Source organism: Coregonus clupeaformis, unplaced genomic scaffold (assembly GCF_020615455.1).
Source record: "Coregonus clupeaformis isolate EN_2021a unplaced genomic scaffold, ASM2061545v1 scaf0359, whole genome shotgun sequence".
Taxonomy (NCBI): Eukaryota; Metazoa; Chordata; class Actinopteri; order Salmoniformes; family Salmonidae; genus Coregonus; species Coregonus clupeaformis.
Window position 1 is genome coordinate 207009 of NW_025533814.1, and position 13424 is coordinate 220432.

General features: G+C 48.3%; 1 protein-coding gene across 1 annotated transcript; it reads left to right on the top strand.

Annotated features, from left to right (window-relative positions):
• Positions 1-8911: 8911 nt before the first annotated feature.
• On the top strand, positions 8912-9553 carry LOC121570341 (protein mono-ADP-ribosyltransferase PARP9-like). The gene has a single exon (XM_041881797.1). The coding sequence runs from the start codon at positions 8912-8914 to the stop codon at positions 9551-9553; it is 642 nt and encodes a 213-aa protein (XP_041737731.1).
• The last annotated feature ends 3871 nt before the right edge of the window (positions 9554-13424 follow it).

Genomic DNA, 13424 nt, shown 5'->3' on the forward strand with positions numbered 1-13424 from the left:
TCTTCCTCCTCACCGGCCTTACGACTGCGCCATTGACCTCCAGCCAGGAGCCCCGCTCCCCAGCAGTCGCCTGTACAATCTCTCCCGGCCGGAGACGGAGGCTATGGAGAACTACATTCGGGACTCCTTGGCGGCAGGTATTATGCGTCCTTCCTCGTCACCTGTAGGAGCGGGATTCTTTTTTGTTGCTAAGAAGGATAAGACCCTCAGACCCTGTATTGATTACCGTGGACTTAACAACATCACCATTAAGAACAAGTATTCTCTGCCTTTGATTAATTCTGCTTTTCCCCTCCTTCATGGTGCTACCATCTTTACGAAACTGGATCTACGAAATGCGTATCACCTGGGTGCGCATTCGTAAGGGTGATGAATGGAAGACTGCCTTCAACACACCCTTGGGACATTTTGAGTATCGGGTTATGCCTTTTGGGTTGTCTAATGCCCCTGCTGTTTTTCAGGCACTAGTCAATGATGTCCTTCGGGACATGTTGAATCGGTTTGTTTTTGTCTATCTGGATGATATCTTGATTTTCTCAGAGTCCTCCCAGGAACATGAACTGCATGTGCGCCAGGTGTTGCAAAGGTTGTTGGAGAACAAACTGTTTGTGAAGATGGAGAAATGTGAATTTCATGTGTCTGAGACCTCTTTTTGGGTTACATCATAGCTCAGGGGGAGCTGCGGATGGACCCAGCTAAGATCTCTGCTGTCACGGACTGGCCAGCTCCCTCTACCCGCAAACAACTTCAACGATTCCTGGGGTTTGCGAACTTCTATAGGAGGTTCATCAAGGACTACAGCCGCATTGCGGCGCCACTCACCGCTCTCACCTCCATCTCACGACCGTTCGCTTGGAATGAAGGGGGCCGAATCAGCGTTCGAAGAACTGAAACATCGCTTCGCCTCGGCTCCCATTCTGATGCAGCCGGACCCCGACCGCCAGTTTGTCGTGGAGGTGGAAGCATCCGACACTGGGGTAGGTGCAGTGTTGTCACAACGTTCTCCTGAAGATAACAAACTGCATCCCTGTGCTTTTCTCTCAAGGAAACTTTCTCAGGCAGAGAGGAATTATGATGTTGGAAATCGTGAACTGCTCGCCGTTAAGCTGGCTCTCGAGGAGTGGCGACATTGGTTGGAGGGGGCGGAACAACCCTTCATCGTTTGGACGGATCATAAGAATCTGGCTTACCTCCAGTCAGCGAAGCAGCTCAACCCCGTCAAGCCAGGTGGGCACTATTTTTTGGGAGATTCAATTTTTCTCTGTCTTACCGTCCTGGGTCACGCAACGTCAAGCCTGACGCCCTGTCTCGTGTTCATTCGGCTGTTGATACTGGTAGTAACCCTGAACCCATTTTGCCTCCTACCTGCAGTATTGCAGTCATCACATGTGACATCGAGGGGATTGTTAGACAGGCTCAACATCATCAAGCTGACCCTGGGAGGGGTCCTCCTAACCGGATGTTTGTCCCTGAGTCTGCTCGCTCCCAGGTACTTCAGTGGGCTCACTCGTCTCCCCTTACCTGTCACCCTGGAGTTTCGCGGACCCTTGACTTTGTGCGACGGAAGTTCTGGTGGGCCACGATGGAGGCGGACACTCGAGCCTTCATTGCTGCTTGTACGGTATGTGCACGAAGTAAAAACTCCACCCAGGCCAGCGCTGGTCATCTACGACCTCTACCTATACCCAGCCGGCCCTGGTCGCATATCGCTATGGATTTTGTCACTGGACTTCCCCCCTCATCTGGTAAGACTGTCATTCTTACGGTGATTGATCGTTTTTCTAAGTTCGCTCATTTTTTGGCCCTACCTAAACTGCCCACTGCCAGAGAGACGGCTGATATTTTGGTTGAACATGTGTTCCGCTCTCATGGTCTACCCACGGATATTGTCTCTGACAGGGGTCCCCAGTTTGTCTCCCAGGTGTGGAAAGCTTTCTGTAAAGCTTTGGGCATTACATCCAGCCTGTCCTCTGGATATCACCCCCAGACCAACGGGCAAGCCGAGAGAGCGAACCAGGAGATGGAGACCGCACTTCGCTGTGTCACTGGGTCTAACCCTGGGTCATGGAGCTCCATGCTCCCCTGGGTGGAATATGCTCATAACACCTTGACTAACGCTTCCTCTGGTTTGTCTCCTTTTCTGTGTGCTCTGGGTTATCAACCTCCCCTGTTCCCTTCCCAAGAGAGGGAACTTGCGGTACCCTCGGTGCAGTCCCACATGCGCCGCTGCTGCAAGGTCTGGAGGAAGGCCAGGGTAGCTCTGTCCCGAGCTTCGGCGTACATGCAGAGGCAAGCCAACCCGTCACCGGTCCCAGGCTCCCGGTTACTCTCCTGGTCAAGAGGTATGGCTGAAGTCACGGGACCTTCCATTGAAGGTGGAGTCGAAGAAGATGGCGCCTCGTTTTATAGGACCGTTCAAGATACTGTCTATTGTTAACCCCTGCGCGGTTAAGCTACAGCTTCCTGCCTCCCTACGGGTTCATTCCACCTTTCATGTTTCCCAGATTAAGCCTGTGTCGGTTAGCCCTTTGTGCCCGCCCTCTCGTCCCCCTCCTCCGCCCAAGATCGTGGGTGGGGGTCCGGTCTACACTGTCCGGCGACTTCTGGATGTTCGCCGCCGGGGTCGTGGTTTCCAGTACCTGGTGGATTGGGAGGGTTATGGTCCTGAGGAACGTTCCTGGGTGCCCAGGAGCTTCATTGTGGATCCTGCTCTGGTTCGTGAGTTTCATAGGTTACATCCTGATAAACCCTGTCGGCCGCCAGGTGGCGTCCGTAGAGGGGGGGTACTGTTAGGCCTACTGCTGCTAGGTAGCTCTCTCTCTGCTCTCTCCCTCCCCTCTGTCTGTCCTTGATTGCAGGAGTGAAGTCTGGTGTGCGGGAGTCAGGGTTCCAGCTGCAGCTCATTCACCATAATCACCTCAGCCTTTAAGACCCGGTCAAACTTTCCACTCATCGTCAGATCATAGTCAAGACAACCATATATTTGGAACCTGACTCCTGCCTCCGCTTCACTCCTGCCACCACCATCCTGCTCTCCACTATCGGGCCTCTCCTTTGGACTCACCACAGACACTAGGACATTACGGTACCACACCTGCCCTGACCTGGATCTGTACCCTCCCTGTAACCTGGACTTGCTCTTCCCCATTTATTGGAAACCTGGACTATTGAACATTATAATAAACCTGTTAAAACTTCTCTGGCTTGGTGTACTTGTCTGCATTTGGGTTCTATCCAGTTAAATCATAACACAAAGGGCTTCTTAACAGCTTCTACCCCCAAGCCATAAGACTCCTGAACAGCTGATCAAATGGCTACCCAGATTATTTGCATTGCATTGTCCCCCACCCCCTCTTTTACGCTGCTGCTACTCTCTGTTTATTATCTATGCATAGTCACTTTAACTCTACCTACATATACACTACCAGACAAAAGTTTGGACACACCTACTCGTTCAAGGGTTTTTCTTTATTTTTACCATTTTTTACTTTGTAGAATAATAGTGGAGACATCAAAACTATGAAATAAAACACATGGAATCATGTAGTAACCAAAAAAGTGTTAAACAAATCAAAATATATTTTATATTTGAGATTCTTCAAATAGCCACCCTTTGCCTTGATGACAGCTTTGCACACTCTTGGCATTCTCTCAACCAGTTTCATGAGGCAGTCACCTGGAATGCATTTCAATTAACAGGTGTGCCTTGTTCAAAGTTAATTTGTGGAATTTCTTTCCTTCTTAATGCGTTTGAACCAATCAGTTGTGTTGTGACAAGGTAGGGGGTATACAGAAGATAGCCCTATTTGGTAAAAGACCAAGTCCATATTATGGCAAGAACAGCTCAAATAACCAAAGAGAAACAACAGTCCGTCATTATTGTAAGACATGAAGGTCAGTCAATACGGAACTTTTCAAGAACTTTGAACGTTTCTTCAAGTGCAGTCGCAAAAACCATCAAGCGCTATGATGAAACTGGCTCTCATGAGGACCGCCACAGGAATGGAAGACCCAGAGTTACCTTTGCTGCAGAGGATAAGTTCATTTGAGTTACCAGCCTCAGAAATTGCATCCCAATGTCACGCCCTGACCTAGAGAACTCTTGTTGGTTGGGTCAGGGTGTGAGTTCAGTTTGAGATCTATGTTATTAGATTCTATGTTTAGGATCTAGTATGTGTATTTCTATGTTTGGCCGGGTGTGATTCCCAATCAGAGGCAGCTGTCGCTGATTGTCTCTGATTGGGGATCATACTTAGGTAGCCTGGTTGCCTACCTCAGTTGTGGGATCTTGACTCGTGTTTGTGTTCCTGTTAGGCTTGTTGTGAGTATAGCCCATAGGACTTCACGTTATGTTGCCTTTGTTGTTTTGTCAAGTGTTTATCTTCATTAATAAATATGTACGCATACCACGCTGCACCTTGGTCTGACCCGTCTCTCAACGATCGTGACAGAAGATCCCACCACCAAAAGACCAAGCAGCGTGGCCAGTAGCAGCAGACACCCTGGACACAGGTGGGAAAGACATTTTGGACTTGGGAGGAGATATTGGCTGGTAGAGGACCCTGGGCGAAGGAAGAAGCCCAGGCAGGAGAGGAGAAACGGCGACTCAAAAGGACTCGGTCATGAAGAAAGCCCGAGAAGCAGCCCCAATAAAACATTTTTTGTGGGGGCACACGGGGCGGACGATGAAGCAGCAGGAGGCCGTGAAAGGGCTGACTGTAGAGGAGGAGGGCGCTATTTTAGAGGTCCTCCAAGACCTGCGGATCTGCAGTCTAACAGAGGAGGCCAACACATTACGGGGGCTGATAGGGAGAATAGAGCAGGAGAGCTCCCTTAAAGAGGAGGCGCTGCAGGAGGCCCGTAGGGAGAAGGAAATAGTGGAGGCACGGAGAGAGGAGCTGGTCAGGCAACAAAAGGAGTGTGTGTTTATTGAGGAACCTAGGTATGCGGAGATACACACTGTGTCGCCAGTGCGCATTCCCAGCCCAGTGCGTCCTGTGCCAGCGCCCCGCACGTGTCGTGCGAAAGTGGGCATCCTCGCACCAAACCAGTGGTGCGTGTCGCCAGCCCGGTACACCCCGTACCTGCTCCCCGCACCAAACCAGTGGTGCGTGTCGCCAGCCCGGTACGCCCCGTACCTGCTCTCCGCACCAAACCAGTGGTGCGTGTCGCCAGCCCGGTACGCCCCGTACCTGCACCCCACACCAAACCAGTGGTGCGTGTCTCCAGCCTGGTACGGCCCGTACCTGCTCCCCGCACCAAACCAGTGGTGCGTGTCGCCAGCCCGGTAAGCCCTGTACCTGCTCCCCGCACCAAACCAGTGGTGCGTGTCGCCAGCCCGGTAAGCCCCGTACTTGCTCCCCGCATCAAACCAGTGGTGCGTGTCGCCAGCCCGGGACGCCCTGTACCTGCTCCCCGCATCAAACCAGTGGTGCGTGTCTCCAGCCTCGTACGGCCCGTACCTGCTCCTCGCACCAAACCAGTGGTGCGTGTCGCCAGCCCGGTAAGCCCTGTACCTGCTCCCCGCACCAAACCAGTGGTGCGTGTCGCCAGCCCGGTAAGCCCTGTACCTGCTCCCCGCACCAAACCAGTGGTGCGCGTATCCAGTCCAGTACGGCCCGTACCTGCTCCCCGCACCAAACCAGTGGTGCGTGTTGCCAGCCCGGTACACCCCGCACCAAACCAGTGGTGCGTGTCGCCAGCCCGGTAAGCCCCGTAACTGCTCCCCGCACCAAACCAGTGGTGCACGTATCCAGTCCAGTACGGCCCGTACCTGCTCCCCGCACCAAACCAGTGGTGCGTGTTGCCAGCCCGGTACGCCCCGTACCTGCTCCCCGCACCAAACCAGTGGTGCGCATATCCAGTCCAGTACGGCCCGTACCTGCTCCCCGCACCAAACCCGTGGTGCGTGTCGCCAGCCCGGTACGCCCCGTACCTGCTCCCCGCACCAAACCAGTGGTGCGTGTATCCAGTCCGGCACGGCCCGTGCCTGCTCCTCGCACCAAACCAGTGGTGCGTGTTCCCAGTCCAGCTCCAGTCAGCGGCTCCACTCCGGAGCCAGAGTAGTCCGCTCCACCGGTGCCCAGTCCCGATCCGGTCAGCGGTTCCACTCCGGAGCCAGAGCAGTCTGCTCCACCGGTGCCCAGTCCAGCTCCAGTCAGCGGCTCCACTCCGGAGCCAGAGCAGTCCGCTCCACCGGTGCCCAGTCCCGCTCCAGTCAGCGGTTCCACTCCAGACCCAGAAGTCAGCCCCTCTCCAGGGTCGGGGCCTCCCACACCAGGGTCCAGACAGGGCTTGGTGCATCGCGGGAGGATTGCCAATCCAGGCCCAGACGTCAGCCCCTCTCCAGGTTCGGGTGCTCCCAGACCAGGGTCCAGACAGGGCTTGGTGCATCGTGGGAGGAAGGAGAGGGGAAGCATCGCGCCGAGGTCCAGACCAGACCAGGGGCGCAACGGGGATGCAGAGAGGGAGAGGTCGTCATCCCGGAGCCGGAGCCGCCTCCGAGGCTGAATGCCCACCCGGACCCTCCCCTAATGAATCAGGTTGGCGCGGCCGGAGTACGCACCTTTGGGGGGTACTGTCACGCCCTGACCTAGAGAACTCTTGTTGGTTGGGTCAGGGTGTGAGTTCAGTTTGAGATCTATGTTATTAGATTCTATGTTTAGGATCTAGTATGTGTATTTCTATGTTTGGCCGGGTGTGATTCCCAATCAGAGGCAGCTGTCGCTTGTTGTCTCTGATTGGGGATCATACTTAGGTAGCCTGGTTGCCTACCTTAGTTGTGGGATCTTGACTCGTGTTTGTGTTCCTGTTAGGCTTGTTGTGAGTATAGCTCATAGGACTTCACGTTACGTTGCTTTTGTTGTTTTGTCAAGTGTTTATCTTCATTAATAAATATGTACGCATACCACGCTGCACCTTGGTATGACCCGTCTCTCAACGATCGTGACAGAAGATCCCACCACCAAAAGACCAAGCAGCGTGCCCAGTAGCAGCAGACACCCTGGACACAGGTGGGAAAGACATTTTGGACTTGGGAGGAGATATTGGCTGGTAGAGGACCCTGGGCGAAGGAGGAAGCCCAGGCAGGAGAGGAGAAACGGCGACTCAAAAGGACTCGGTCATGAAGAAAGCCCGAGAAGCAGCCCCAATAAAACATTTTTTGTGGGGGCACACGGGGCGGACGATGAAGCAGCAGGAGGCCGTGAAAGGGCTGACTGTAGAGGAGGAGGGCGCTATTTTAGAGGTCCTCCAAGACCTGCGGATCTGCAGTCTAACAGAGGAGGCCAACACATTACGGGGGCTGATAGGGAGAATAGAGCAGGAGAGCTCCCTTAAAGAGGAGGCGCTGCAGGAGGCCCGTAGGGAGAAGGAAAACGTTACGTTGCTTTTGTTGTTTTGTCAAGTGTTTATCTTCATTAATAAATATGTATGCATACCACGCTGCACCTTGGTATGACCTGTCTCTCAACGATCGTGACACCCAGATAAATGCTTCACAGAGTTCAAGTAACAGACACATCTCAACATCAACTGTTGAGAGGAGACTGCGTGAATCAGGGCTTCATGGTCGAATTGATGCAAAGAAACCACTTTAGACACCAATAAGAAGAAGAGACTTGCTTGGGCCAAGAAACATGAGCAATGGACATTAGACTGGTGGAAATGTGTCATTTGGTCTGGATTCCAAATGTTAAATGTTTGGTGCCAACCGCCATGGGTGAACGGATGATCTCCACATGTGTATTTCCCACCGTAAAGCATGGAGGAGGAGGTGTTATGGTATGGGGATGCTTTGTTGGTGACACTGTCTGTGATTTATTTAGAATTTAAGGCACACTTAACCAGCATGGCTACCACAGCATTTCTGCAGCGATACGTCATCTCATCTGGTTTGGGCTTAGTGGGACTATCATTTGTTTTTCAACAGGACAATGACCCAACACACCTCCAGGCTGTGTAAGGGCTATTTTACCAAGAAGGAGAGTGATGGAGTGCTGCATCAAAAGACCTGGCCTCCACAATCCCCCGACTTCAACCCAATTGAGATGGTTTGGGATGAGTTGGACCGCAGAGTGAAGGAAAAGCAGCCAACAAGTGCTCAGCATATGTGGGAACTCCTTCAAGACTGTTGGAAAAGCATTCCAGGTGAAGCTGGTTGAGAGAATGCCAAGAGTGTGCAAAGCTGTCATCAAGGCAATGGGTCGGCTATTTGAAGAAACTCAAATAGAAAATATAATTTGATTTGTTTAACACTTCTTTGGTTACTACATGATTCCATATGGGTTATTTCATAGTTTTGATGTCTTCACTATTATTCTACAATGTAAAAGATAGTAAAATGGAATGAGTAGGTGTGTCCAAACTTTTGACTGGTACTGTACATATTACCTCAATTACCTTGACCAACTGGTGCCCCTGCACATTGACTCTGTACCGGAACCCCCTGTATATAGCCTCCCTACTGTTATTTTACTGCTGCTCTTTATTTATAATTGTTTTTATTTTTGTTAAAACTGCATTGTTGGTTAAGGGCTTGTAAGTAAGCATTTCACTGTAAGGTCTACACCTGTGTATTCGGCGCATGTGACAAATAACATTTTATTTTATTTTATTTGAATAGTTAATGGTGAAACTGCCACGTCCGTTTGTGGTATAACAACTACAAAGAAGTTACTTCAAACAACCAACACTGTGTTTTCCCCCCTCAGACATCATTGCATCATGGGACATGTGATAGAACAGCAGAGTATGTAGTTTTTTTGTTTCACCACGTTGCGCGACGCTCCTCACCTCCGCTTGGTCAACAAAACAATAACAATAACAACGACAGTGGCGCAGATTCCATCTTGAATTGATCTTAAATGTTCTCCTCATTCCTCAGATCAATATTCCCTTTTCTGTGTGAGCAATGGCCAGGTCCGAGACTATCCCTCTGGAGGAGATGGTGAGCATCCTGGACCAATGCGGGCCAGCTCTGACATATGTCCTGCAAAGCAAGTTTGGATGTACTGCTGTGCTCCATGGTGTTGATGCCGGTGCAGGTACAAGGAAGTTCAAGATGCCAGGTGAGGAAAGGTTTTCTACCCAGCTGTCAAAGGGCCTCAAAGTATCAGTAAGGAAAGATGACTTTACCACTCATAAAGCAGATGCTGTGATCAATTCTGCCAATGTGAATCTCCACCATGTGGGAGGTCTCGCCAGGGCGCTGTGTGATGCCGGAGGCCCGGATATCCAGCGAGAGAGTGACCAGTACACAAAGCTTTACGGAAAGTTGTCAACGGGAGATGCCATCGTTGCCGAACCTGGACGCTTACCGTGCAAGAAGATCATTCATGCTGTGGGTCCATGCCTTCCATACAAACCAATGCAATATAATATTGATGATGCTGTGCCAGAACTCACAAAGACTGTAATAAGCATTCTAAAGATGGTAAATCAAGAGAAGCTGCAGTTTGTGGCCATCAGTTCTGGCCTGTTCAACTTTCCCTTGCCTCTCTGTGCAGACGTCATTGTTAAAACACTGAAAGAGTACCATGATCGGGATTATTAGTATTTCCTACAGTATTTCTTACAGTATTTCCTACAGTATTTCTTACAGTATTTCTTAGTGTTTCTTACAGTGTTTCTTACAGTATTTTGAATTAAATTCTTCTTCTATGTCTCATTTTTAAGGATTTAAGCATGCAACGGTCCATTCCGACTCCAGATATGCAAGGAAAAGTATTCAACCGTTTATCAAGCTCTGCAGTGCCTATCATGAGACATTGAAGGAGGCCAGACGCTGGTATTTTGATGTTTTGAACCCTGCCTCGAAGAACGTAATCACCATTCACAACAATTTCATCCAGCACTTTGGCCAGAGGGAGTTTGATGTGCTTCTTTCTCTTCAGACCAAGAGGGAAGTTTCCATCGAGGAGAACTTTAAAGATGGCCACTTTGGAGTGACCATCCAGGGGGCTTCTAGATGGTTCAAAGCTGCTCTGTAAGAGGTGGAAGCCCTGTGCTGCAAAGTCCAAGAGGATTTTGCAAAAGAAGAGTTGAGTTTCATGGGCAAGCAATCTCCCACTAGTTCCCCAAGGAAGCCTGTAGATGACAACAGTTCTGACTATAAAGAAAGACAACAACATTTTCCCGGGCTTCAAATTGTCAGGGTGAGTGTCACAAGAAACAACATATAACATTAAAGGTGCAATCTGTGATATTTACTACCTGATAATTCATCAAATATGTCCATGGCTGATGCGTTACAGGTTGAGAAGGTGGAGAACAAAGCTCTGAAGCAGGTCTTTGACCTCATGAAGAGGCAGTTGCAGGTGTCTAGCTCTTCTCAGCGAATGTACCAGCGCTTGCCTGCGCAATTCTGTGACCTGCTCAGCAGAGTGGGCTTTCAGATGGAGTTTGCGCCACCTGACGGTAAAAGAGATTCAGATGGAGTTTGCACCACCTGACGGTAAGAGATTCAGATGGAGTTTGCACCACCTGACGGTAAGAGAGATTCAGATGGAGTTTGCACCACCTGACGGTAAGAGAGTTTCAGATGGAGTTTACACCACCTGATGGTAAGAGATTCAGATGGAGTTTGCACCACCTGACTGTAAGAGAGATTCAGATGGAGTTTACACCACCTGATGGTAAGAGAGATTCAGAGTTTGCACCAGTGGTGGAAAAAGTACCCAATTTTCATACTTGAGTAAAAGTAAAGATACTTAATAAAAAATGACTCAAGTAAAAGTCAGTCACCCAGTAAAATACTACTTGAGTAAAAGTCTAAAAGTATTTGGTTTTAATTATACTTAAGTATCAAAAGTAAATGTAAAAGTACAAATCATTTCAAATTCCTTATAATAAGCAAACCAGATGGCGCCACTTTCTTGTTTTTGTTATTTACGGAAAGCCAGGGGCACACTCCAACGCTCAAACATAATTTACAAATGAAGCATGTGTGTTTAGTGAGTCCGCCAGATCAGAGGCAGTAAGGATGACCAGGGATGTTCTATTGATAAGTGCCTGAATTGGACCCTTTTCCTGTCCTGCTAAGCATTCAAAATGTAACGAGTACTTTTGGGTGTCAGGGAAAATGTATAGAGTAAAAAGTACATTATTTTCTTTAGGAATGTAGTGAAGTAAAAGTAAAAGTAGTCAAAAATATAATAATAATAATATGCCATTTAGCAGACGCTTTTATCCAAAGCGACTTACAGTCATGCGTGCATACATTTTTGTGTATGGGTGGTCCCGGGGATCGAACCCACTACCTTGGCGTTACAAGCGCCGTGCTCTACCAGCTGAGCTACAGAGGACCACAATATAAATAGTAAAGTTAAGTACAGATACCAAAAAAAACTACTTAAGTAGTACTTTAAAGTATTTTTACTTAAGTACTTTACACCACTGGTTTGCACCACATGACGGTCAGAGAGATTCAGATGGAGTTTACACCACCTGATGGTAAGAGAGATTCAGATGGAGTTTGCACCACCTGACGGTAAGAGAGATTCAGATGAAGTTTGCACCACCTGACGGTAAGAGAGATTCAGATGGAGTTTACACCACCTGATGGTAAGAGAGATTCAGATGGAGTTTGCACCAACTGACGATTTGAGAGATTCAGATGGAGTTTACACCACCGGACGGTAAGAGAGAATCAGATGGAGTTTGCACCACCTGACGGTAAGAGAGATTCAGATGGAGTTTGCACCAAGTGACGGTTTGAGAGATTCAGATGGGGTTTGCACCACCTGACGGTTTGAGAGATTCAGACAGAGTCTACACCACCTGACGGTAAGAGAGAATCAGATGGAGTTTGCACCTACTGACGGTAAGAGAGAATCAGATGGAGTTTGCACCACCTGACGGTAAGAGAGATTCAGATGGAGTTTACACCACCTGACGGTAAGAGAGAATCAGATGGAGTTTGCACCAACTGACGGTTTGAGAGATTCAGATGGAGTTTACACCACCTGACGGTAAGAAAGAATCAGATGGAGTTTGCACCACCTGACGGTAAGAGAGAAGCCACCTATAGAATAAGAATGACATAATAGAGTACATTTTGCATCCCTTTGATAGGGGGTTTGCACTAATATTGAATTTTAAAAGCCTGTATACTAAGTTAAGTGTCCTTTTATATAGACCACAAGGAACATTCAATAATTCCGATTTTTTTATATGAATAAAGACTTGCTAGTGCCAGAAATCTGCATTTTGACATGTCCCTCGTCATGTTTTTCCAACTTCTAGGAAGATCTTAACCCACTTCAACCACAACACTTCTTCATGGTTTCACCATCTTTTGTAAAGCCCTAGTTACTGTATATTCTTGCTTTAACAGTCATTTCTGAAGATTCTAATTTATTTCATGTGATTAGTGATTCACTTACACCTGTCCCTCATTTTAAGGTCAACCCTGTTACGTGAACTGAACTCTCGTTTTAATATGGTGAAACTATTCCTTTAGAAAAATGTTTATTTTCTCAAAATAAACATTGAACATCTAACAGTCAACCAAGTGAGCTGGTCCTATTCTTTTTGGCAATTTTCTGGTGTTTTGTGGTGTAAAAATGTGCGCGTCGAGCATAACACGTCAATCCTGTTACCCATAGACAGACAAGCTAGACATTATTTTGTGAAGCTTGCATTCAATTGCCCCTCCCTGTTGCACACAACAAGCTTCCATTCCCCCATATCACAAGGGGATTTATGGCTGATTTAAGATTTATTTAAGATTTATTTAACCTCAACCATGTTACTTTAATGGCACTTTAGTTATTTTATTATTTAAAAACCTTGAGTTGGGAAAACATGTTTTTTATGAAGTTGAGCATGTGCTTTTTATGACAATGTTAAAATGAGGTGAAATTAATAGTTACACTAGCCAACATTTACTCTATCCGTGGAACTACCGAAATCATAATATGCAGGTTGGCAACTTTCACAAGTCGTTTTCAATCAAAGCACATACCTATTCCTGGTGTGTAGCTAAAATAACACACAACCATCACAAAACGGTTTTATGTTGCAATAGATTCCACTTTCTCTTACATTGTATTACAATAGTGGAATAATATGTTTCATCCACAGAGCCAAAGCTTGGAGAGGGGATCTACTTCAGTGGCTGCGGCATGGGGCAGAGAGACTGTGGAAGGGCTCACCTGACGAGGAGTACCTGTACTTCATTGAGGCACAGGTGCTGACTGGCATGTCAACTGTTGGCTGTCCAGGTCTCATTGTGCCACCTCCCTTTGCCAGAGACCCACTCACCCTGTATCATAGTGTGAAAGGAGGCAGAGACATCTGGGTCATCTTCAATGGTCACCAGGCTCTACCTGAATATCTGATCACCTGCAAAAAGCCTACATACGTAAAACCTCACGGTAAGAGGGAGAGACTGATTCTATATGACATTCTATAGAATACCCTAT

Excerpts from the sequence above, each read along its gene's own strand:
- LOC121570341 (XM_041881797.1), top strand. The coding sequence starts at position 8,912 with ATGGCCAGGTCCGAGACTATCCCTCTGGAGGAGATGGTGAGCATCCTG.